The 19,132-nt window shown below is 44.1% G+C and overlaps 1 protein-coding gene across 2 annotated transcripts in view; it reads right to left on the minus strand.

Annotated features, from left to right (window-relative positions):
- Positions 1-19,132, minus strand: part of UBE3D (ubiquitin protein ligase E3D) — a 217,278-nt gene that overhangs the window by 47,087 nt on the left and 151,059 nt on the right. For both annotated transcript variants that reach the window (XM_044289798.1, XM_044289797.1), the window contains exon 9: positions 17,267-17,405. In XM_044289798.1, the coding sequence (XP_044145733.1) occupies positions 17,267-17,405 (139 nt within the window). The remainder of the gene's footprint in view (positions 1-17,266; positions 17,406-19,132) is intronic.

A 19,132-nucleotide genomic window follows, 5' to 3' on the forward strand; every position in this document is an offset into this window, starting at 1 on the left:
TTTGAAGGGGCTCACGAGCGGACCCGAACGCTTCCGTCCAGCCCTGATGCAGTCTGAATGGATGCGGATCCGCTCAGACTGCATCAGTCTGGCGGCGTTCAGCCTCCGCTCCGCTCGCCTCCGCACAGACAGGCGGACAGCTGAACGCTGCTTGCAGCGTTCGGGTGTCCGCCTGGCCGTGCGGAGGCGTGCGGATCCATCCAGACTTACAATGTAAGTCATTGGGGACGGATCCGTTTGAAGATGCCACAATATGGCTCAATCTTCAAGCGGATCCGTCCCCCATTGACTTTACATTGAAAGTCTGGACGGATCCGTACGAGGCTATTTTCACACTTAGCTTTTATATGCTAATATAATGCAGACGGATCCGTTCTGAACGGAGCCTCCGTCTGCATTATTATGATCGGATCCGTTCAGAACGGATCCGATCGAACGCTAGTGTGAAAGTAGCCTAACACATTGAGGGTTAACAGCCAAACAAAACGCAACATTTATTACCCTGATTCTGCAGTTTACAGAAACACCCCACATTTGGTCGTAAACTGATGTAAGGGCGCATGACAGGGCGCAGGAGGAAAGGAACACAGTATGGTTTTTGGAAGGCAGATTTTGCTAAACTGGTTTTAGATGCCATGTTCCATTTAAAGCCCCCCTGATGCACCCATACAGTAGAAACTCCCAAAAAGTGACCCTATTTTGGAAACTAGGGGATAACGTGCCAGTTTTATTGGTACTATTTTGGGGTACATATGATTTTTAATTGTTCTATATTCAATTTTTTATGAGGCAAGGCAACTGTGTTTTGGCACAGTCTTTTTAATTTTTTTTATTACAAGTTTCATCTGACAGGGTAGATCATGTGCTATTTTTATAGAGCAGGTTGTTACGGACGCAATTATATCAAATATGTCTACTTTCTTTGTTTGTTTGTTTCAGTTTTACATTTTAAAGCAATTTTGAAAAATAAATTATGATTTTGTGTGTCCATATTCTGAACGCCATATGTTTTTTAGTTTTCTGCCGATAGTCTTGTGCAGGGGCTCGTTTTTTGCAGAAAGAGTTGAGGTTTTTATTGGTACCATTTTTGGGTACATAGGATTTTTTGATCATTCATTATTACACTTTATGGGGCAAGGTGACCAAAAAATTGGCTGTTTTGGAACAGTTTTTATTTATTTATTTTTACAGCGTTTATCTGAGGGGTTAGGTCATGTGACAGTTTTATAGAGCAGATCATTACGGATGTGGCAATACCTAATATGTATACTTTTTCTTATTTATTTAAGTTTTACACAATAATAGCATTTCTGAAACCCAAAAAATGTTTTAGTGTCTCCATAGTCAGAGCCATAGCTTTTTTATTTTTTGGGTGATTGTCTTAACCACCTCCGGACCGCCTAACGCACATGTGCGTTCCGGAGGTGGCAGGCTGGCGCACAGTCACGCATATACGCGTCATCTCGCGATACGCGAGATTTCCTGTGAACGCGCGCACACAGGCGCGCGCGCTCACAGGAACGGAAGGTAAGCGAGTGGATCTCCAGCATGCCAGCGGCGATCGTTCGCTGGCAGGCTGGAGATCCGAATTTTTTAACCCCTAACAGGTATATTAGACGCTGTTTTCATAACAGCGTCTAATATACCTCCTACCTGGTCCTCTGGTGGTCCCTTTTGTTAGGATCGACCACCAGAGGACTCAGGTAGGTCAGTACAGTCGCACCAAACACCACACTACACTACACCCCCCCCCCCCGTCACTTATTAACCCCTTATAAACCCCTGATCACCCATGATCACCCCATATAAACTCCCTGATCACCCCCCTGTCATTGATCACCGCCCTGTCATTGATCACCCCCCTGTCAGGCTCCGTTCAGACGTCCGTATGATTTTTACGGATCCACGGATACATGGATCGGATCCGCAAAACGCATACGGACGTCTAAATGGAGCCTTACAGGGGGGTGATCAATGACAGGCGGGTGATCACCCATATACACTCCCTGATCACCCCCTGTCATTGATCACCCCCCTGTCATTGATCACCCCCCTGTAAGGCTCCATTCAGACGTCCGCATGATTTTTACGGATCCATGGATACATGGATCGGATCCGCAAAACACATGCGGACGTCTGAATGGAGCCTTACAGGGGGGTGATCACCCATATACACTCCCTGATCACCCCCTGTCATTGATCACCCCCCTGTCATTGATCACCCCCCTGTAAGGCTCCATTCAGACGTCCGCATGATTTTTACGGATCCATGGATACATGGATCGGATCCGCAAAACACATGCGGACGTCTGAATGGAGCCTTACAGGGGGTGATCAATGACAGGCGGGTGATCACCCATATACACTCCCTGATCACCCCCCTGTCATTGATCACCCCCCTGTAAGGCTCCATTCAGACGTCCGCATGTTTTTTGTGGATCCGATCCATGTATCCATGGATCCGTAAAAAATCATGCGGATGTCTGAATGGAGCCTTACAGGGGGGGTGATCAGTGACAGGGGGGTGATCACCCTGATCACCCCGTCATTGATAACCCCCCTGTAAGGCTCCATTCAGACGTCCGCATGTTTTTTGTGGATCCGATCCATGTATCCATGGATCCGTAAAAAATCATGCGGATGTCTGAATGGAGCCTTACAGGGGGGGTGATCAGTGACAGGGGGGTGATCACCCTGATCACCCCCTGTCATTGATAACCCCCCTGTAAGGCTCCATTCAGACGTCCGCATGTTTTTTGTGGATCCGATCCATGTATCCATGGATCCGTAAAAAATCATGCGGATGTCTGAATGGAGCCTTACAGGGGGGGTGATCAGTGACAGGGGGGTGATCACCCTGATCACCCCCTGTCATTGATAACCCCCCTGTAAGGCTCCATTCAGACGTCCGCATGTTTTTTGTGGATCCGATCCATGTATCCATGGATCCGTAAAAAATCATGCGGATGTCTGAATGGAGCCTTACAGGGGGGGGGGGGGGTGATCAGTGACAGGGGGGTGATCACCCTGATCACCCCCTGTCATTGATAACCCCCCTGTAAGGCTCCATTCAGACGTCCGCATGTTTTTTGTGGATCCGATCCATGTATCCATGGATCCGTAAAAAATCATGCGGATGTCTGAATGGAGCCTTACAGGGGGGGTGATCAGTGACAGGGGGGTGATCACCCTGATCACCCCCTGTCATTGATAACCCCCCTGTAAGGCTCCATTCAGACGTCCGCATGTTTTTTGTGGATCCGATCCATGTATCCATGGATCCGTAAAAAATCATGCGGATGTCTGAATGGAGCCTTACAGGGGGGTCAGTGACAGGGGGGTGATCACCCTGATCACCCCCTGTCATTGATAACCCCCCTGTAAGGCTCCATTCAGACGTCCGCATGTGTTTTGCGGATCCGATCCATGTATCCATGGATCCGTAAAAAATCATGCGGATGTCTGAATGGAGCCTTACAGGGGGGGGGTGATCAGTGACAGGGGGGTGATCACCCTGATCACCCCCTGTCATTGATAACCCCCCTGTAAGGCTCCATTCAGACGTCCGCATGTGTTTTGTGGATCCGATCCATGTATCCATGGATCCGTAAAAAATCATGCGGATGTCTGAATGGAGCCTTACAGGGGGGTCAGTGACAGGGGGGTGATCACCCTGATCACCCTGATCACCCCCTGTCATTGATAACCCCCCTGTAAGGCTCCATTCAGACGTCCGCATGTGTTTTGCGGATCCGATCCATGGATCCGTAAAAATTATACGGACGTCTGAATGGAGCCTTACCAGGGGGGTGATCAATGACAGGGGGGTGATCCGGGAGTCTATATGGGTGATTACCCCCCTGTCATTGATCACCCCCCTGTCATTGATCACCCCCCCTGTCATTGATCACCCCCCCTGTCATTGATCACCCCCCCTGTCATTGATCACCCCCCCCTGTAAGGCTCCATTCAGACATTTTTTTTGGCACAAGTTAGCGGAATTTTTTTTTTGTTTTTGTTTTTTCTTACTAAGTCTCATATTCTACTAACTTGTGTCAAAAAATAAAATCTCCCATGAACTCACCATACCCCTCACGGAATCCAAATGCGTAAACATTTTTAGACATTTATATTCCAGACTTCTTCTCACGCTTTAGGGCCCCTAAAAAGCCAGGGCAGTATAAATACCCCACATGTGACCCCATTTCGGAAAGAAGACACCCCAAGGTATTCGCTGAGGGGCATATTGAGTCCATGAAAGATTGAAATTTTTGTCCTAAGTTAGCGGAAAGTGAGACTTTGTGAGAAAAAAACCAAAAAAATCAATTTCCGCTAACTTATGCAAAAAATAAAAAATTTCTAGGAACTCGCCAGGCCCCTCATTGAATACCTTGGGATGTCTTCTTTCCAAAGTGGGGTCACATGTGCGGTATTTATACTGCCCTGGCTTTTTAGGGGCCCGAAAGTGTGAGAAGAAGTCTGGGATCCAAATGTCTAAAAATGCCCTCCTAAAAGGAATTTGTGCCCCTTTGCGCATCTAGGCTGCAAAAAAAGTGTCACACATCTGGTATCGCCGTACTCAGGAGAAGTTGGGGAATGTGTTTTGGGGTGTCATTTTACATATACCCATGCTGGGTGAGAGAAATATCTTGGTCAAATGCCAACTTTGTATAAAAAAATAGGAAAAGTTGTCTTTTGCCAAGATATTTCTCTCACCCAGCATGGTTATATGTAAAATGGCACCCCAAAACACATTCCCCAACTTCTCCTGAGTACGGCGATACCAGATGTGTGACACTTTTTTGCAGCCAAGGTGGGCAAAGGGGCACACATTCCAAAGTGCACCTTTCGGATTTCACAGGCCATTTTTTACAGATTTTGATTGCAAGGTACTTCTTACACATTTGGGCCCCTAAATTGCCAGGGCAGTATAACTACGCCACAAGTGACCCCATTTTGGAAAGAAGACACCCCAAGGTATTCCGTGAGGGGCATGGCGAGTTCCTAGAATTTTTTATTTTTTGTCACAAGTTAGCGGAAAATGATGATTTTTCTTTTTTTTTCTTTTTTCCTTACAAAGTCTCATATTCCACTAACTTGCGACAAAAAAAAAAAAATTCTAGGAACTCGCCATGCCCCTCACAGAATACCTTGGGGTGTCTTCTTTCCAAAATGGGGTCACTTGTGGCGTAGTTATACTGCCCTGGCAATTTAGGGGCCCAAATGTGTGAGAAGAACTTTGCAATCAAAATGTGTAAAAAATGACCGGTGAAATCCGAAAGGTGCACTTTGGAATATGTGCCCCTTTGCCCACCTTGGCAGCAAAAAAGTGTGACACATCTGGTATCGCCGTACTCAGGAGAAGTTGGGGAATGTGTTTTGGGGTGTCATTTTACATATACCCATGCTGGGTGAGAAAAATATCTTGGTCAAATGCCAACTTTGTATAAAAAAAATGGGAAAAGTTGTCTTTTGCCAAGATATTTCTCTCATCCAGCATGGGTATGAGAACTCACTATGCCCATCAGCGAATACCTTAGGGTGTCTACTTTCCGAAATGGGGTCATTTGTGGGGGTTTTCTACTGTTTGGGCATTGTAGAACCTCAGGAATCATGACAGGTGCTCAGAAAGTCAGAGCTGTTTCAAAAAGCGGAAATTCACATTTTTGTACCATAGTTTGTAAATGCTATAACTTTTACCCAAACCATTTTTTTTTTGCCCAAACATTTTTTTTTTATCAAAGACATGTAGAACAATAAATTTGGCGAAAAATTTATATATGGATGTCGTTTTTTTTGCAAAATTTTACAGCTGAAAGTGAAAAATGTCATTTTTTTGCAAAAAAATCGTTACATTTTGATTAATAACAAAAAAAGTAAAAATGTCAGCAGCAATAAAATACCACCAAATGAAAGCTCCATTAGTGAGAAGAAAAGGAGGTAAAATTCATTTGGGTGGTAAGTTGCATGACCGAGCAATAAACGGTGAAAGGAGTGTAGTGCCGAAGTGTAAAAAGTGCTCTGGTCATGAAGGGGGTTTCACCTAGCGGGGCTGAAGTGGTTAAATAGGGTATTATTTTTTGCGGGATGAGGTGACTGTTTGATATGGTGACTGTTCTGATTTGGTACTATTTTGGGGGGTCATAAGCCTTTTTGATCGCTTGCTGTTGCACTTTTTGTGATGTAAGGTGACAAAAATAGCTTTTTTTACAAATTTTTTATTTATTATTTTTTATGGTGTTTATCGGACGGGGTCTATCGTGATATATTTATAGAGACTGTCGTTACGGACGCGGTGATACCTAATATGTGTATTTTTGTTTCATTTTTTTTATAGGAAAAGGCTATTTATTTTTTTAATTTTACATTTTAATTAATTTATTTATTTTTACTTTTATTATTTTCACTTTTTTTATCAAGTCCCTCTTGGATCTTGAAGATCCAGTGGGGCTGATGGCTGTTCTTGCATTACAAAGTATAATACAATCAGTAGGTTGCAACAGCGGACGCAGCAGCCCCGATGGTGGCGACAGGGAGCCCCCTCCCTCTATTAACCCCATGGATGCCGCTGCCGTGGCATCTATGGGGTTACAGCAGAGTGTCAGCATAGAGCTGGAACGGGGGGGGGGGGGGTTTCACGGCTAACATTAAGGGACAGGAGGCAGGAATTAAGGCGAAATGGGGGCAGGAGGAATGTATGGGGCGGGGAGGGGGCGGACCACATCAGGGCAGGAGGCAGGAGATAAGCTTCAGCGGCGGCAGGCGGACACAAGGGGGGCTTGGAGGGGCACAAATAGGGGCACAGATCGGGGGGGGGGGGCACAAGTACACTACCTGATTTCAGGCTCTAATCTGCAGAGCGCAGATCAGAGCCTGAAACCGGCATTTTTTCACTGCCGTGATCCGATTAGTTAGTCTGCACAGACTAACCAATCGGATCGATTGTCGGCAAGGGGCCACTCTGATTGGTCCCTTGCCAGCATTACTGAACTGTATGCTGTCCGTGACAGCAGCAGGACAGGGGCAGAAGCTTTAATCCAAGCGTTTTGCAGCGCTTGGATTAAAGAGCTGCCATGACGTCTATACACGTGGTAGCTGCACGGTCTGAGCTGAGGTCTGATTAACATTAGGGGTCTGAGCTGAGGTCTGATGTTTTCTTATTTTCCTCCTTAAAAACCTATTTCTGCAGAATGTAAGTATGTTTTCCCCCTTAATACATTCAATGCAAAAGAAAAAATATATTAGCCTATGACCTTACCAGTCAATAGCTAGTATTAAACCAGAAAGTGTGAAATTTCAGTAATAACAGAAGTGATCAAATGGAAATGTTCTAATATTTCCCAGCTAAGCAGGCCATATATCATCATGAGAATCCAATACCAAGAAGAAAGTCTGTGTACCAGCAACTCAGGCTTAGAGATAGGAGGTTAACAAAATAGAACTCAGATTTTATGTCAGTTTAAAGTATTTCTTACACTAAGTGATTTTGTGCGGTTAGCAGAAACAGGAGACTGGTGTCAGGTCACATTTTCAGATGAGCTATAATGACAGAACAGCTCAGTGATACTATACAACAATTTATAAAATATATGCAAGGCAGAGTCTTACAGCTGAGCAAGCACATGTAGGCATAAATATCATCCAGCTACAGCAGGATAATTAGATTATGACATTCAAAAAATCATATTATTCTACAACTGACAATTTTAAGGGGTTGTCTGAAAGAGCTCAAGGTGGGAGAAAAAAAAGGGATACTCAATGTATGACAAGGTATTTTAGTGGTTTTTCCCCCTTTAATTCCTTGTAACGTAGAAGCTTAAAGGTGCCTGAAACCTGGCCGCATTCCTGGAATATGAAGTAAATGTACATGCGCACTGCAAACTGAAGACTTTTAGGTGGGGCTAGGAGACTAGAAAACATTTAGCTATGTAACAAAGAGCCTAGCTCCATTGAGGACATCATCAGGGGACTCTCGAATAGCTAATCAGTGGGGTCCGGGCGTCAGACCCCCACCGATCCGCTGTTTGAGAAGATCGCAGCTGTCGCAGTAGCGCCACGGCCTTCGCACAGCTTTTCCTAAGCCAGCAACGACACATTCATCAGTCACGGGGGCCTAGGTACAGCTCAGCCCCATTGACATGCATGGGACTGAGCGCGATACCAAGCACAGCTGCTATACAATATACGGCGCTGTGCTTGTAAACACGGAGAAGACTGCGTCGCTCACAGAAGCACCGATGCCTTGTCAAACAGTGCTCTCCTAGGGCCTGAACAGCACCCCTGCATTGAGATCAAGGAAGCTGTTCAGTTGCCATGGCAGCCTCGGACCAAACTTGGTTAATCCAAGTGATTATGTGTTTTCAGAAGAAATCTCCTGCCATATACCTCTAGTGGTGGCTTATCTGCCAGGAGTACAAAAGAATAGGGCATAAAAATAAAATTTGCCCAATCCTATTCTCCTCTAACATCATTTGTGGGGAAAGAGTTGGGAGCTCCACAAACACATTAGATTGTTGGGCAGTCCTGCTGAAAACAGCGTGTTTGGCCTACAATACACTAATGTGTATGGGAGCCTTTACTTACTTAATCTAACACGGCTTACTTTACTGCAACTTATGTTTCCTTATAGAAGTCAAGCAATGTAATCCTCCTATAAAAATTATGGTGTTCATTTATGAAAAAGAAATATGCCTATATCAGGCATATTTCTGGCGAAGATTGCGGCACAAAGGTCCTTTACGCCGCATTCTGCGACTTTTCAATGCTCACGCCAGGTCAAAAAAGGTGGGTGTGGTCTGGAAGGGGACAGGCCCTCAGGCTCATTTCATTTACCATTTTCTACGTCTCATTTAGGCGTAGAAAATGATTTACATGCAAGACAGCAAGGAAGGTGTCTTACATTTAGAAGTTGCGGTGGATTTGCCCAAGTTTTGTAAAGGCCTGCACTAAAGATGGCCCGGCGGTCGTTTCGCAGCGAACTTTGCGTGTTCGCGATTCGCCGAACATGCGAACATATGGAGAAATTCGCGCCCGCCATATTCTTTTATATTGTGAAGAACTTTGACCCATGACACATCCATCAGGTGGTACAGGACAGCCAATTGAGACATTTCAGCACATGGACATACCCCCTACCTTATAAATAAACCTGATCTGGCCGCCATTTTACATTCAGTGTTTTGCCAGTGTAGGGAGAGGTTGCTGTGTGGAGCAGGGACAGGCTGTTAGGGACACCAAACGCTAGCTAATAGGCCCACAAAAGTCATTTTAAGCACTAGTATAGGTGTGCTATCGATAGGTGAGATACACAGAGGGGTGCGATATACTTATAATATACTTTTATACTGAGTCAAAAACACATAGATCTATATAGTGATCTCCTGGAAGTCAGGGGTCCAGGGGCTAGGGGCTTACTAGGGCCATTTTTATATAGGGTAAGGTTCCGGACGGGGTCGCTCTTATCAGGGCGGGTGGTCTGTGGTTAGGCTATCAGGGCCAGAATTGCACCCCCCCTGTAGGGCAATATCAGGGACAGTTCTTTGCCCACCTTGTCCTTCAATACAACATCATCATCTAGCCCAGGGGTGGATTTATTTTGCTTTCCCTCCTGGATTCATCGATGTGCACTGGAATCTCCCGGATTGTGGTAGGACATATGGTTTCTGATTTGGTGCCGCCGAGCACTTGTTATTGCCTACCACAGCTATGCTTTTTGGCTAACTTTAATAATTTCATTTATTTTCATTTTAAGGGATATCTTTTCCATTCACACGTCCGCAAAATTGGTCGGCATCTGTTCCGCAATTTTGCGGAACGGGTGCAGACCCATTCATTTTCAATGGGGCCGGAGTGTGCTGTCCGCATCCGCGGATCCGCACTTCCGCATCTGTGCTTCCGTTTCCGCAAAAAAATAGAACAATGCAGACAAGATTAGGCACTTTCTATTATAGAGCCGGCGATGTGCGGTCCACAAATTGCACATTGCCAGTGTCCGTGTTTTGCAGATCCGCAAAACACTTACGGACGTGTGAATTATTATCAATATTCTAATGGATTGCCTTCCTTGTACAATGTTATAATATACTTTCTACGTTAGAAAGTATATAATAGTGCATTTGTATTGTGCGGCAGTTGTGTGCGGTTCTGCTGTGATACTGCAGGTATATAGAGGGACGAGCGTTATTGGAACAAATAATTTCTACTGGTGTGATATACCAGTCGTCCCCCAAAAAAACTGATTGAAGCGGGGTGTTATATACCAATATACTTTCTTTATAGTGCATTTGGGTACTGTATAATGCATTTGCGCGTACGCGAAAATTATATTGCCGATATTTCTCATTGAAAAAAATAATGAATGGAGATCGCAAATTCGAATAATACATCTGGTATGTCACTGTCCATGTTGTGGGACTATTTGTGCACTTCTAGTAATTATTTCTTGGCTGCAAATATGAGCTGAAGGTTTTTCAGGTTCGCCTGCCATTAAAATGAATGGGACCCGCCGAGAACTTGCGGTTCCGTGAACATTTGATCGCGTTGGCGCGATCCCGTTCGCGAACTGCCCCGGCAGATGTTCGTCCATCACTAGTCTGCAACTCTACATAACTGAGGTGGATCCACTGCCAGTGCAGGGCTTTATTAAGACTGGCATCTAAAACAACGGTCTTAATAAATGTGCCTCTATGTATTTTATGAAAAATTAGTACAGAGGGTTCTGACAATTTGACAGGCTCCACAGGTACTTGCATGCCATCTGAAGGTAAAGAAATACAAATGAATTGAGGATATTAGGCTTGTTTCGACCCTTATAAATGTTTCATACCATTTTAAATATTGATTAGATGCTGCTATGTAACAGTCAGCACATATATACTAATAGTGTTAACATCGCCCAGAAGCAGTCCACACGCCACTATACTAAGGTGTCGATACTACACTTTAGATTTCCATGACAAGTAGTAAAGGTAGGCAATGGCAGAGGCATTATATCCTACACCATCTCTCATACTGGTAAATGCTGCTGCTCCTACACTGCATCTTAACATCACAGGCCTCCTGCCTTTATGTAAATGTTATTTCTCCCTCATCATCTTTCTGAGCTCCTTAAAAGAAAACAAACATAGTGGGAAGTAAGGGAAGCAAGGTCACTGGCAGAAGGGAGACACCCCCTGCTTCTGAGTGAAATGCATCCAGCTGAAGCAGGGAATAAATATGGCTGAAAGAGACATTAGAGAAGCCCGAACATAACTGATACTTCACAGTTATGATTGTACAAAAAAGCACAGGCATTACGTAAACGTTTTTGAAAACTCAGATACGCTTTAAGGTGCATTTATACCGTGTCTATGAGCAGACAATTATCAGGGAGGAAGTGTTCCTTCCCGACAATTGCCTGCCCTCCCTCGTCCTCATACAGCTGCATTGTTTCTGGGTTGCAGATCGCCATTTAGACAGCACAATCTGGTACACCAGAAAGCATTATTGAGGTGTCTCCACCACAGATCATTTCTGCGGCACCTTCACGCAGTCAGATTATCTGGAACAAGCATACATAGGAATGTTAGTGCTCGATAATGTGCCCGACAATTGTGCAGTCTAAATGAGCCTTTAAGCTCAATCAGAGAAGTACACAGGATTACATCAAAAAGCCATTGATTTAACATTTTCTGTTGAGAAACTATAGGAATACAACAATTAGATACACCTGAAGGCCCTATTACACAGGCAGATAGCGCAGATGATTGTTGCCTGCTTGCTAGAGGAGGAGACCGTTGCTATTAAATGCAGTATTCTCCTCCTTAGTATAGGGACGAGCGTTCGTTAATCCATTGCTCATCCCTATACTGCTTCATTGTTTGCTGGCAGCAGAGCGTCTAGTACACGGCGTGATCTGCTGCCGGCAAACCAGGATTGTTTAACATGTTAAAAGATCCCGATTATCTGATGAACAAGCGTTTACTCATTCATCGGGTAATCAGCGGCAGTATTACACTGCCAGATTATCATATGAACGCTCGTTAGCGATCATCTTAACAATAATCTGCCCATGTAATAGGGTCTTTCGGGGATTTAACACAGAAAAACAATTATTAGTCAAACTATTATATGGACACCCCACTGAGAAGTAGCACCTACTAGAAGAGCACTATGACAAAGTACAGTATTTATCTTAAAGGGGTTATCCAATTTCTCAACCCCCACATGTGCTGGGCCCCTCACCGGTAATATACTTACCCAGCTCCCCGCGCACGTCCTGGTCCCCGCACCGCCGCTGCTGCTTATCACTGCACACGGATGAAAACATCCGGTGTCAGGGGGGAGCAGCCAATGGCAGACGGGGACTAGCCTCCGTAGCATTGCGTGTGACGCTAGGGAGGCTCGTCCCCTCCCCCAACACCGGATGATTTCATCTGTGTGCAGGGAGAAGTAGTAGCGGTGGTGCAGGGATCAGGAGCGTTGTGGGGAGCGGGGTAAGTATATTACCGTTAAGGGGACTGCCACATGTGGGGGGGGGGGTTGAGAAATTGGATAACCCCTTTAATTAGTTCATTTCACTTGACTGACCAGGTTCCTGTAATGTAACCATCGAAATGCACTGTTTTCCCTTTATGTCTATGAGAATGTATGGACCATACTTACCTATTTAGGGAATGGACCAACATTACTTTGTAACTGAAAACTTTATTTTTATCATCTTGAATTTAGCTTGATAAGTGTCATCTTCTAAGCAAGGACAGTGAGAACCTTCCTTGTACAAGTGTTTTAAAATTGTACATATGATTATATGCTTATTGTGGGTTTTCACCAGGGTGTGCTTGACACTCTTCTCTATGTAAATACATTTCTAGCCTTCATATGTGTTATGTGGATTATTATAAATTTCTTGCTACCAAAGTGTACGGTTGCCCTCTCACTGTGTATTATTAGAGGAAGGCAAATTAAACTGGCCATACACATTAGATTAACGTTCTCCAGAGGAAACAACCATGTACTGTGCATAGGAACCTCCTGACTGTACCCCAATGGCAGATGTCAGGAAAAAGAAAGATTGCACAGCTGGATTTTGACAAGTCCGAACACACACATCTTGCCTGCCTTTCGTCTAATGTTCAGGAAAGTCTTCATTGAAGAATTGTGGACAAAAAGTCATACCTTCCATGTGGGGACAAGACCAAGCGACTCCACTATGCCTGTAAACATAGAAACTACAGTACAGAAAAATGGCAGCAGATGGTCTGGACTGATGAGTCAAAATGTGAAATATTTGGCTGTAACAGGAGCCAGTTTGTACACCAAGGCGCTGGAGAGTAGTACAATAATGAGTGTCTGCAGGCAATAGTGAAGCATGGTGGAGGTTCCTTGCAGGTTGGTGCTGCACCCTGGTCAGGATTAACGGTGTCCTCAATGATAAGAAATACAAGCAGATACCCATTAGACAATACCATCAGGGAAGAGTCTGATTGGCTCCAAATTTGTTCTGCAGCAGGACAATGACTCCAAACATACAGCCAATGTCATTAAGAACTATCTTCAGTGTAAAGAACTAGGAGTTCGGGAAGTAATGATGTGACCTCAATAGTTTCCTGATCTCATCATAGAGTCTGGGATTACATGAAGAGACAGAAGGATTGGAGGAAGCCTACATCCACAGAAGATCTGTGGTTAGTTCCCCAAGATGTTTGGAACAACCCCCCTGCCGAGTTTCTTCAAAACCTTTGAGCAAGGGTACCTAGAAGAATTGATGCTGTTTTGAAGGCATAGGGTGGTCATGTTGATTTGATTTACCATATTTTTCGCCCTATAAGACGCACCTAGGTTTTTGAGGAGGAAAATAAGAAAAAAAAATGTTTTAACCAAAAGGTGTGCTTTTGGTGGGTTTTGAACTAATGGTGGTCTGTGCATGACACTGTTATGGGAGATCTGTGGATGACGCACTGTTATGGAGGGGATCTGTGGATGGCACTGTTATGGGGGGGGAATCTGCGGATGGCACTGTTATGGGGGGGATCTGCGGATGGCACTGTTATGGGGGGGTGATCTGTGGATGGCACTGTTATGGGGGGGTGATCTGTGGATGGCACTGTTATGGAGGGGGATCTGTGGATGGCACTGTTATGGAGGGGGATCTGTGGATGGCACTGTTATGGAGGGGGATCTGTGGATGGCACTGTTATGGAGGGGGATCTGTGGATGGCACTGTTATGGGGGGGTGGATCTGTGGATGGCACTGTTATGGGGGATGTGTGGATGGCACTGTTATGGGGGGGCGTGATCTGTGGATGGCACTGTTATGGGGGGGATCTGTGGATGGCACTGTTATGGAGGGGGATCTGTGGATGGCACTGCTATATATGTGTCACCCACAGATCCCCCACCCCATACCAATGCCATCCACATATTCCCCACCCCATAATAGTGGCATCCACAGACGCCCTAATATACCATAGCTAAACCCTTGGGATGGGGGAGGGAGGAGGGGCCTGTGTCATTTAAATGCGGCGGGGCCAGTGCGCTCACTCCGGCCCCACCGCTCACTCACTTCCTTAATGCCTAAACATTTTATAATAATAGCTTGAATTGACGTTTCGATCCCCAGCCCCATCTGTACTACCGTACTTACTAACAGGGCGGGCGGCTGCAACTCACTGATGTCACGTGACATGCCTGCGGCACCTACTTTATGAATGAAGTAGGTGGCGCGGGCACGTGACATCAGTGAGTTTCGGTCAGCCGTCCGCCCTGCTCTGCCTGCTACGGGACATTTAGTAAGTACGGTAGTACACATGGGGCTGGGGATCGGAACGTCAATTAAAGCTATTATTATAAAATGTTTAAGTAATAAAGCAGTGAGTGAGCGGCGGGGCTGGAGTACATTGACCGCATCGGCCCGCCCTCCCTTTCCCCTCCAGCTGATACATCGCAGTCTGCGATGTAAAATGGCAGCATTAACCCCATAAGATGCAGGGGCATTTTCCCCAACTTTTTGTGCGTCTTATGGGGCGAAAAATACGGTAGATGTCTCTTTTGTTCATTCACTTTACGTTTTAATTGCTAAAAATTAACTAATAACACTTCTAATTTAAGCATTCTTAATTTACATTTTAAAACTAAACATAAAACTGACTAAAACTTTTGCACACCATTGTATGCTGCCAATTTCGCCAACAACTGATGATACCGAAGGACAATACTTTGCAATGAACACAAGTTTTACTATTATAGCAGTACGCTATCTGATTTACGTCATTCCTCCCCGAATAAGTACATATCAATGTTTAGAAGCATAGTATATGCAGAAAGAATTATATACCTAGAAGGAATCCAAAGACACTCTTTGATTTATGGAAAATATGATCCTGTAAAGCTGCAAACTTTCCAAATAACAGTTTACTTTCCACTGACCTTTCTAAAATAGGATTGTACGTTATTAAAACAAATCAATCATAAGTAAATGGCCTGTCATTAAAAACAATACAGTATAGGAGTAAACCACAGTTTCAAGAGAGGGCTTGTGTGAGGAACATTTATGTGAATGAGGGCAAGAAAGGAAACCGTTTAGCTCCTTTTTATGTTTTGCCCAGTGCTTATTGATATTTTTCTGCACCAGCTGAAACCTTTTTAGGAATTTTGCAGAGTATCTACTATTTTACCCATAAATACTGACATTCAATACCCTTAGATGGAACAACAATCCTGAGTTAGGTATATAATGTATATGGTTCAAAAGATACAGACTGTTATTAAACATCCTACAGCTACAGATTGCCTATGTGGGGTTCATTTCCCTGTGGCCACTGGGTTCTAGTATTCAATCACTAGTGAGTTCCACTTTTGGCCCGGCAGGGACCGAAACAGTTGAAACAGGTGCTGCAGCACTGGAACAGGAGGATATTCACCAGGTGTTTTTACCTCATTTTAGGGGGGGCTGGGAATGCCTTCCCAATTCCGATCAGGCAATCAGAATAAGTCCCTGGATCAACGATCTCTCCAGAAATCTTAGTAACTATAACAGTGATGGTGAACCTTTTAGAGACCGAGTGCTCAAAGTGCAACCCAAAACTCACTTATTTATCGCAAAGTGCCAACACAGCGATTTAAAGTGAATACCAGTATAGTATATCTTCCATGTACTTTATCACTTAGCTATAATAGCTTGCCTACATTCAGTGCGCTGCCTGTGCTGCTCATAGTGCACCCTGCGCTGATGAATGGCAGGAAAAGTCTAAGGCATATCGGTACACTGTACACAACAGACTTTGTCCAGGGTGCGGGTGCCCACAGAGGGCTCTGAGTGCCGCCTCTGACACCCATGCCATAGGTTTGCCACCACTGAACTAAAACCTGTAATATTATTACACTCCAGAAATGAATCCAGCCCTCTCTCTTGAACTCTTCATGCTTCCAAAGATGTGACTATCTGAACAGGACTGTTTTAGAGTTTCTCTGTAGTCCACCACTAGACCACAGGTGAAGCCTGAGCTAGATATGTCAATGAAGTAGCAATATTGTCAGCCACGTTGGCGCTATCATAGAACATAGAAAATACTACAACTCTCAACAGTATTAACCACTGACAATACGATAACTAAACAGATATGTCATAAGCTACCCTGGAGTTCACATAGTACTCCACATGTCACAGCTTGTGACCACAGATATTGGGCCTATTATATCTGAAGACAGCATGGTCAAGGATAGAGGTAGCATCTTTTAGCAGGACAAACAAAGCCATTAAACATGTACAATGGGCTTCTGAGGCTTACATAAAAAAATGCAGAGAGTAAAGGTATCTTATAGTTATTATAGTGCTTTTGTAAAAAACATTTGTCATTAAAGAGGATGTTTATTTAAAAAAATCCCCTCTATGCATCTGTGAATCTATAGTATATCAGTCATTTTCCTGCTAGAATTTGTGAAATAATTACTAGCAGGTTGCAATTAAGGTCCAGAAATGTGTTACTAGTTGGGGTGTGTCTCCAATCAGTCCTGTCAGATTATGTAGGGACACACTACCAAATGGAAACACCAATCTGGACCTTAATTGCAAACTACTATTAATTGACACATTACTTCCAGCAGGAGTAATAAAAGAATGGTAGAACATACAGTCATAAGAATATATGCTCCAGAATTGGTACTAAATTGGGAATACAAATAGTTGTAGAAGTTACAAGTTCTCGTTAAAGTTGATAACCAGTGCTACAGACAATATTGAAACATTTCTCGCAAATTATATTACAAAGTATGATAAGGTTTCCATTACCTTCCAGTTGTTCATGAAACGCAAAGAATGAGGCAAAGCTGTATTGTTGAGGGAGAGCAGCAAGATGAGTTCCAGGCAAGTACTGAGTGGGAATGTAAGAGAATGGGCTCCAGTTTCATTCATCCATTTATCGACAAGCCTAAAAATGACAAAGATTTCATTAAAGATAAATAATGTTCGGCTAGCATAAGGTTGTCATAGAAAGACTTTTTTTTTTTAGCAGATGCTCTCCCATTAGTAGCACAGGAAACTGATTAGCACAGACCTTAGCTCTGGAATTACTTTTTAATACGTTCTCTGAAATTAGACAATTTAACTATGCAACATTTGCCATTAAAAAAATGTTAAAAGTTTTTCATTATGTTTTAGTGGTGTTGTGCTACTGCTCCTTTCCTCTCTAGAGTCCCGTAATATTCCAGTGAGAGAGAGAATGTGATTAGTGAAGTTGATGGAGGTAGGAAAACATCTGATTTGCATTCTGCTCGTTTTTAAGAACCGTGCAATCTGTCTATTTAAACAAAGGATCTACAAGGACTTGCGAGATGACAACAGGCAGACTGTTATTCATCATGAATTATTGAATTGTATTTTAAAGGTAGTTCTGGCTTGAGAATGGGCATCTCACTGAATTGGATAGTTCATTTCTGCATATCTACAGTATTCTTTTATACCTGTTTCCTATGAGGAAAGTTGGTCCATGATACACGCTTTATGTGATGGTCACATTTCCTGGACCAACCACGGCCTAGCTGACCCAGACTCACTGTATCATAGTAATCTATGATGTTGTGAGTTCCAGCCCAACAACAGGTCTACTCTCCCATACCCTACATGTTGCTGTGAGTATAGGACAGCAGACCTGTGGTTGGGCTGGAACTCACAGCATCACATCACTATGATACAGTAAATCTGGGTAAGCCAAGCGGTGGTTGGTCCAGGAAATGTGGCCGTCAAACGGACCAAGTTTCACCAGCTAAACAAGTTGTGTAAAAAAACTGCCTAAAAAGAGAAACATATAGACTAAGTGCTCCTCTAGTAAACAAATACAAATAAAACTTCCAAATACCATGGGAGACATTTATTGCAGTCTTAAAGAGGTTGGCCACTTTCTGGCTACTTGTGACCAATATGTATGCAAGATGACTATATGGCACTTACTAATATAGCCTTTGATGATATTACGTGTAATTTGCTATACTTCACAAGCCATGTTCCTTGTTGGGCAAATCATCTGTGCTGTCTGCATGGAGGTCCTATGCATAATATGGCCGCTGATGAAGGGTTATGTGACCAGACACGTCACTCGGCCTCTGCCATTCAACTACACTAAAACTGCAAAACTCCCAACAAACCCAGTGTGGATGACAGGCAGAGTGTATTGGAATGGAGGTGAGCAGGTGATTTGCCTGGTCACATGACCATCCATCAGCTGCCCTTTTATGGACAGGACCTCCGTGCAACAAGGGGGCATACCTTATGAAATATAGAAAATGGAGCAGAATTTGAACAAAGACTATTTTTCCTCTGTTTGTTTTAGATGGGCCTCAATTAGTAAAGCCGTTATCCTGGAAAAGACAATGATGACTTATCCCCAGGATATCACATCAGTGGAGGTCCAAGCCCTGGCATCCCAGCTTATCAGCTGTTTCAGGGAGCCGCTGTCCTCACCCGAGCTCTGGTGAGCGATGTAGGATCCAAGCAACTTTCCAAGGACGGCGCTGTACATCATATAGTGGTCGTGCTTGGTATTATGGTTCAGTCCCATTGATTTGAATGGGGCTGAGCTGCAACTAGGCCATGTGACAACATACAGTGATGTCACTGGCCTAGGAAGAGGTGAAGGCGCTCAAGGCCTCTTCTAACAGC

Source organism: Bufo gargarizans, chromosome 4, assembly GCF_014858855.1.
Source record: "Bufo gargarizans isolate SCDJY-AF-19 chromosome 4, ASM1485885v1, whole genome shotgun sequence".
Taxonomy (NCBI): domain Eukaryota; kingdom Metazoa; phylum Chordata; class Amphibia; order Anura; family Bufonidae; genus Bufo; species Bufo gargarizans.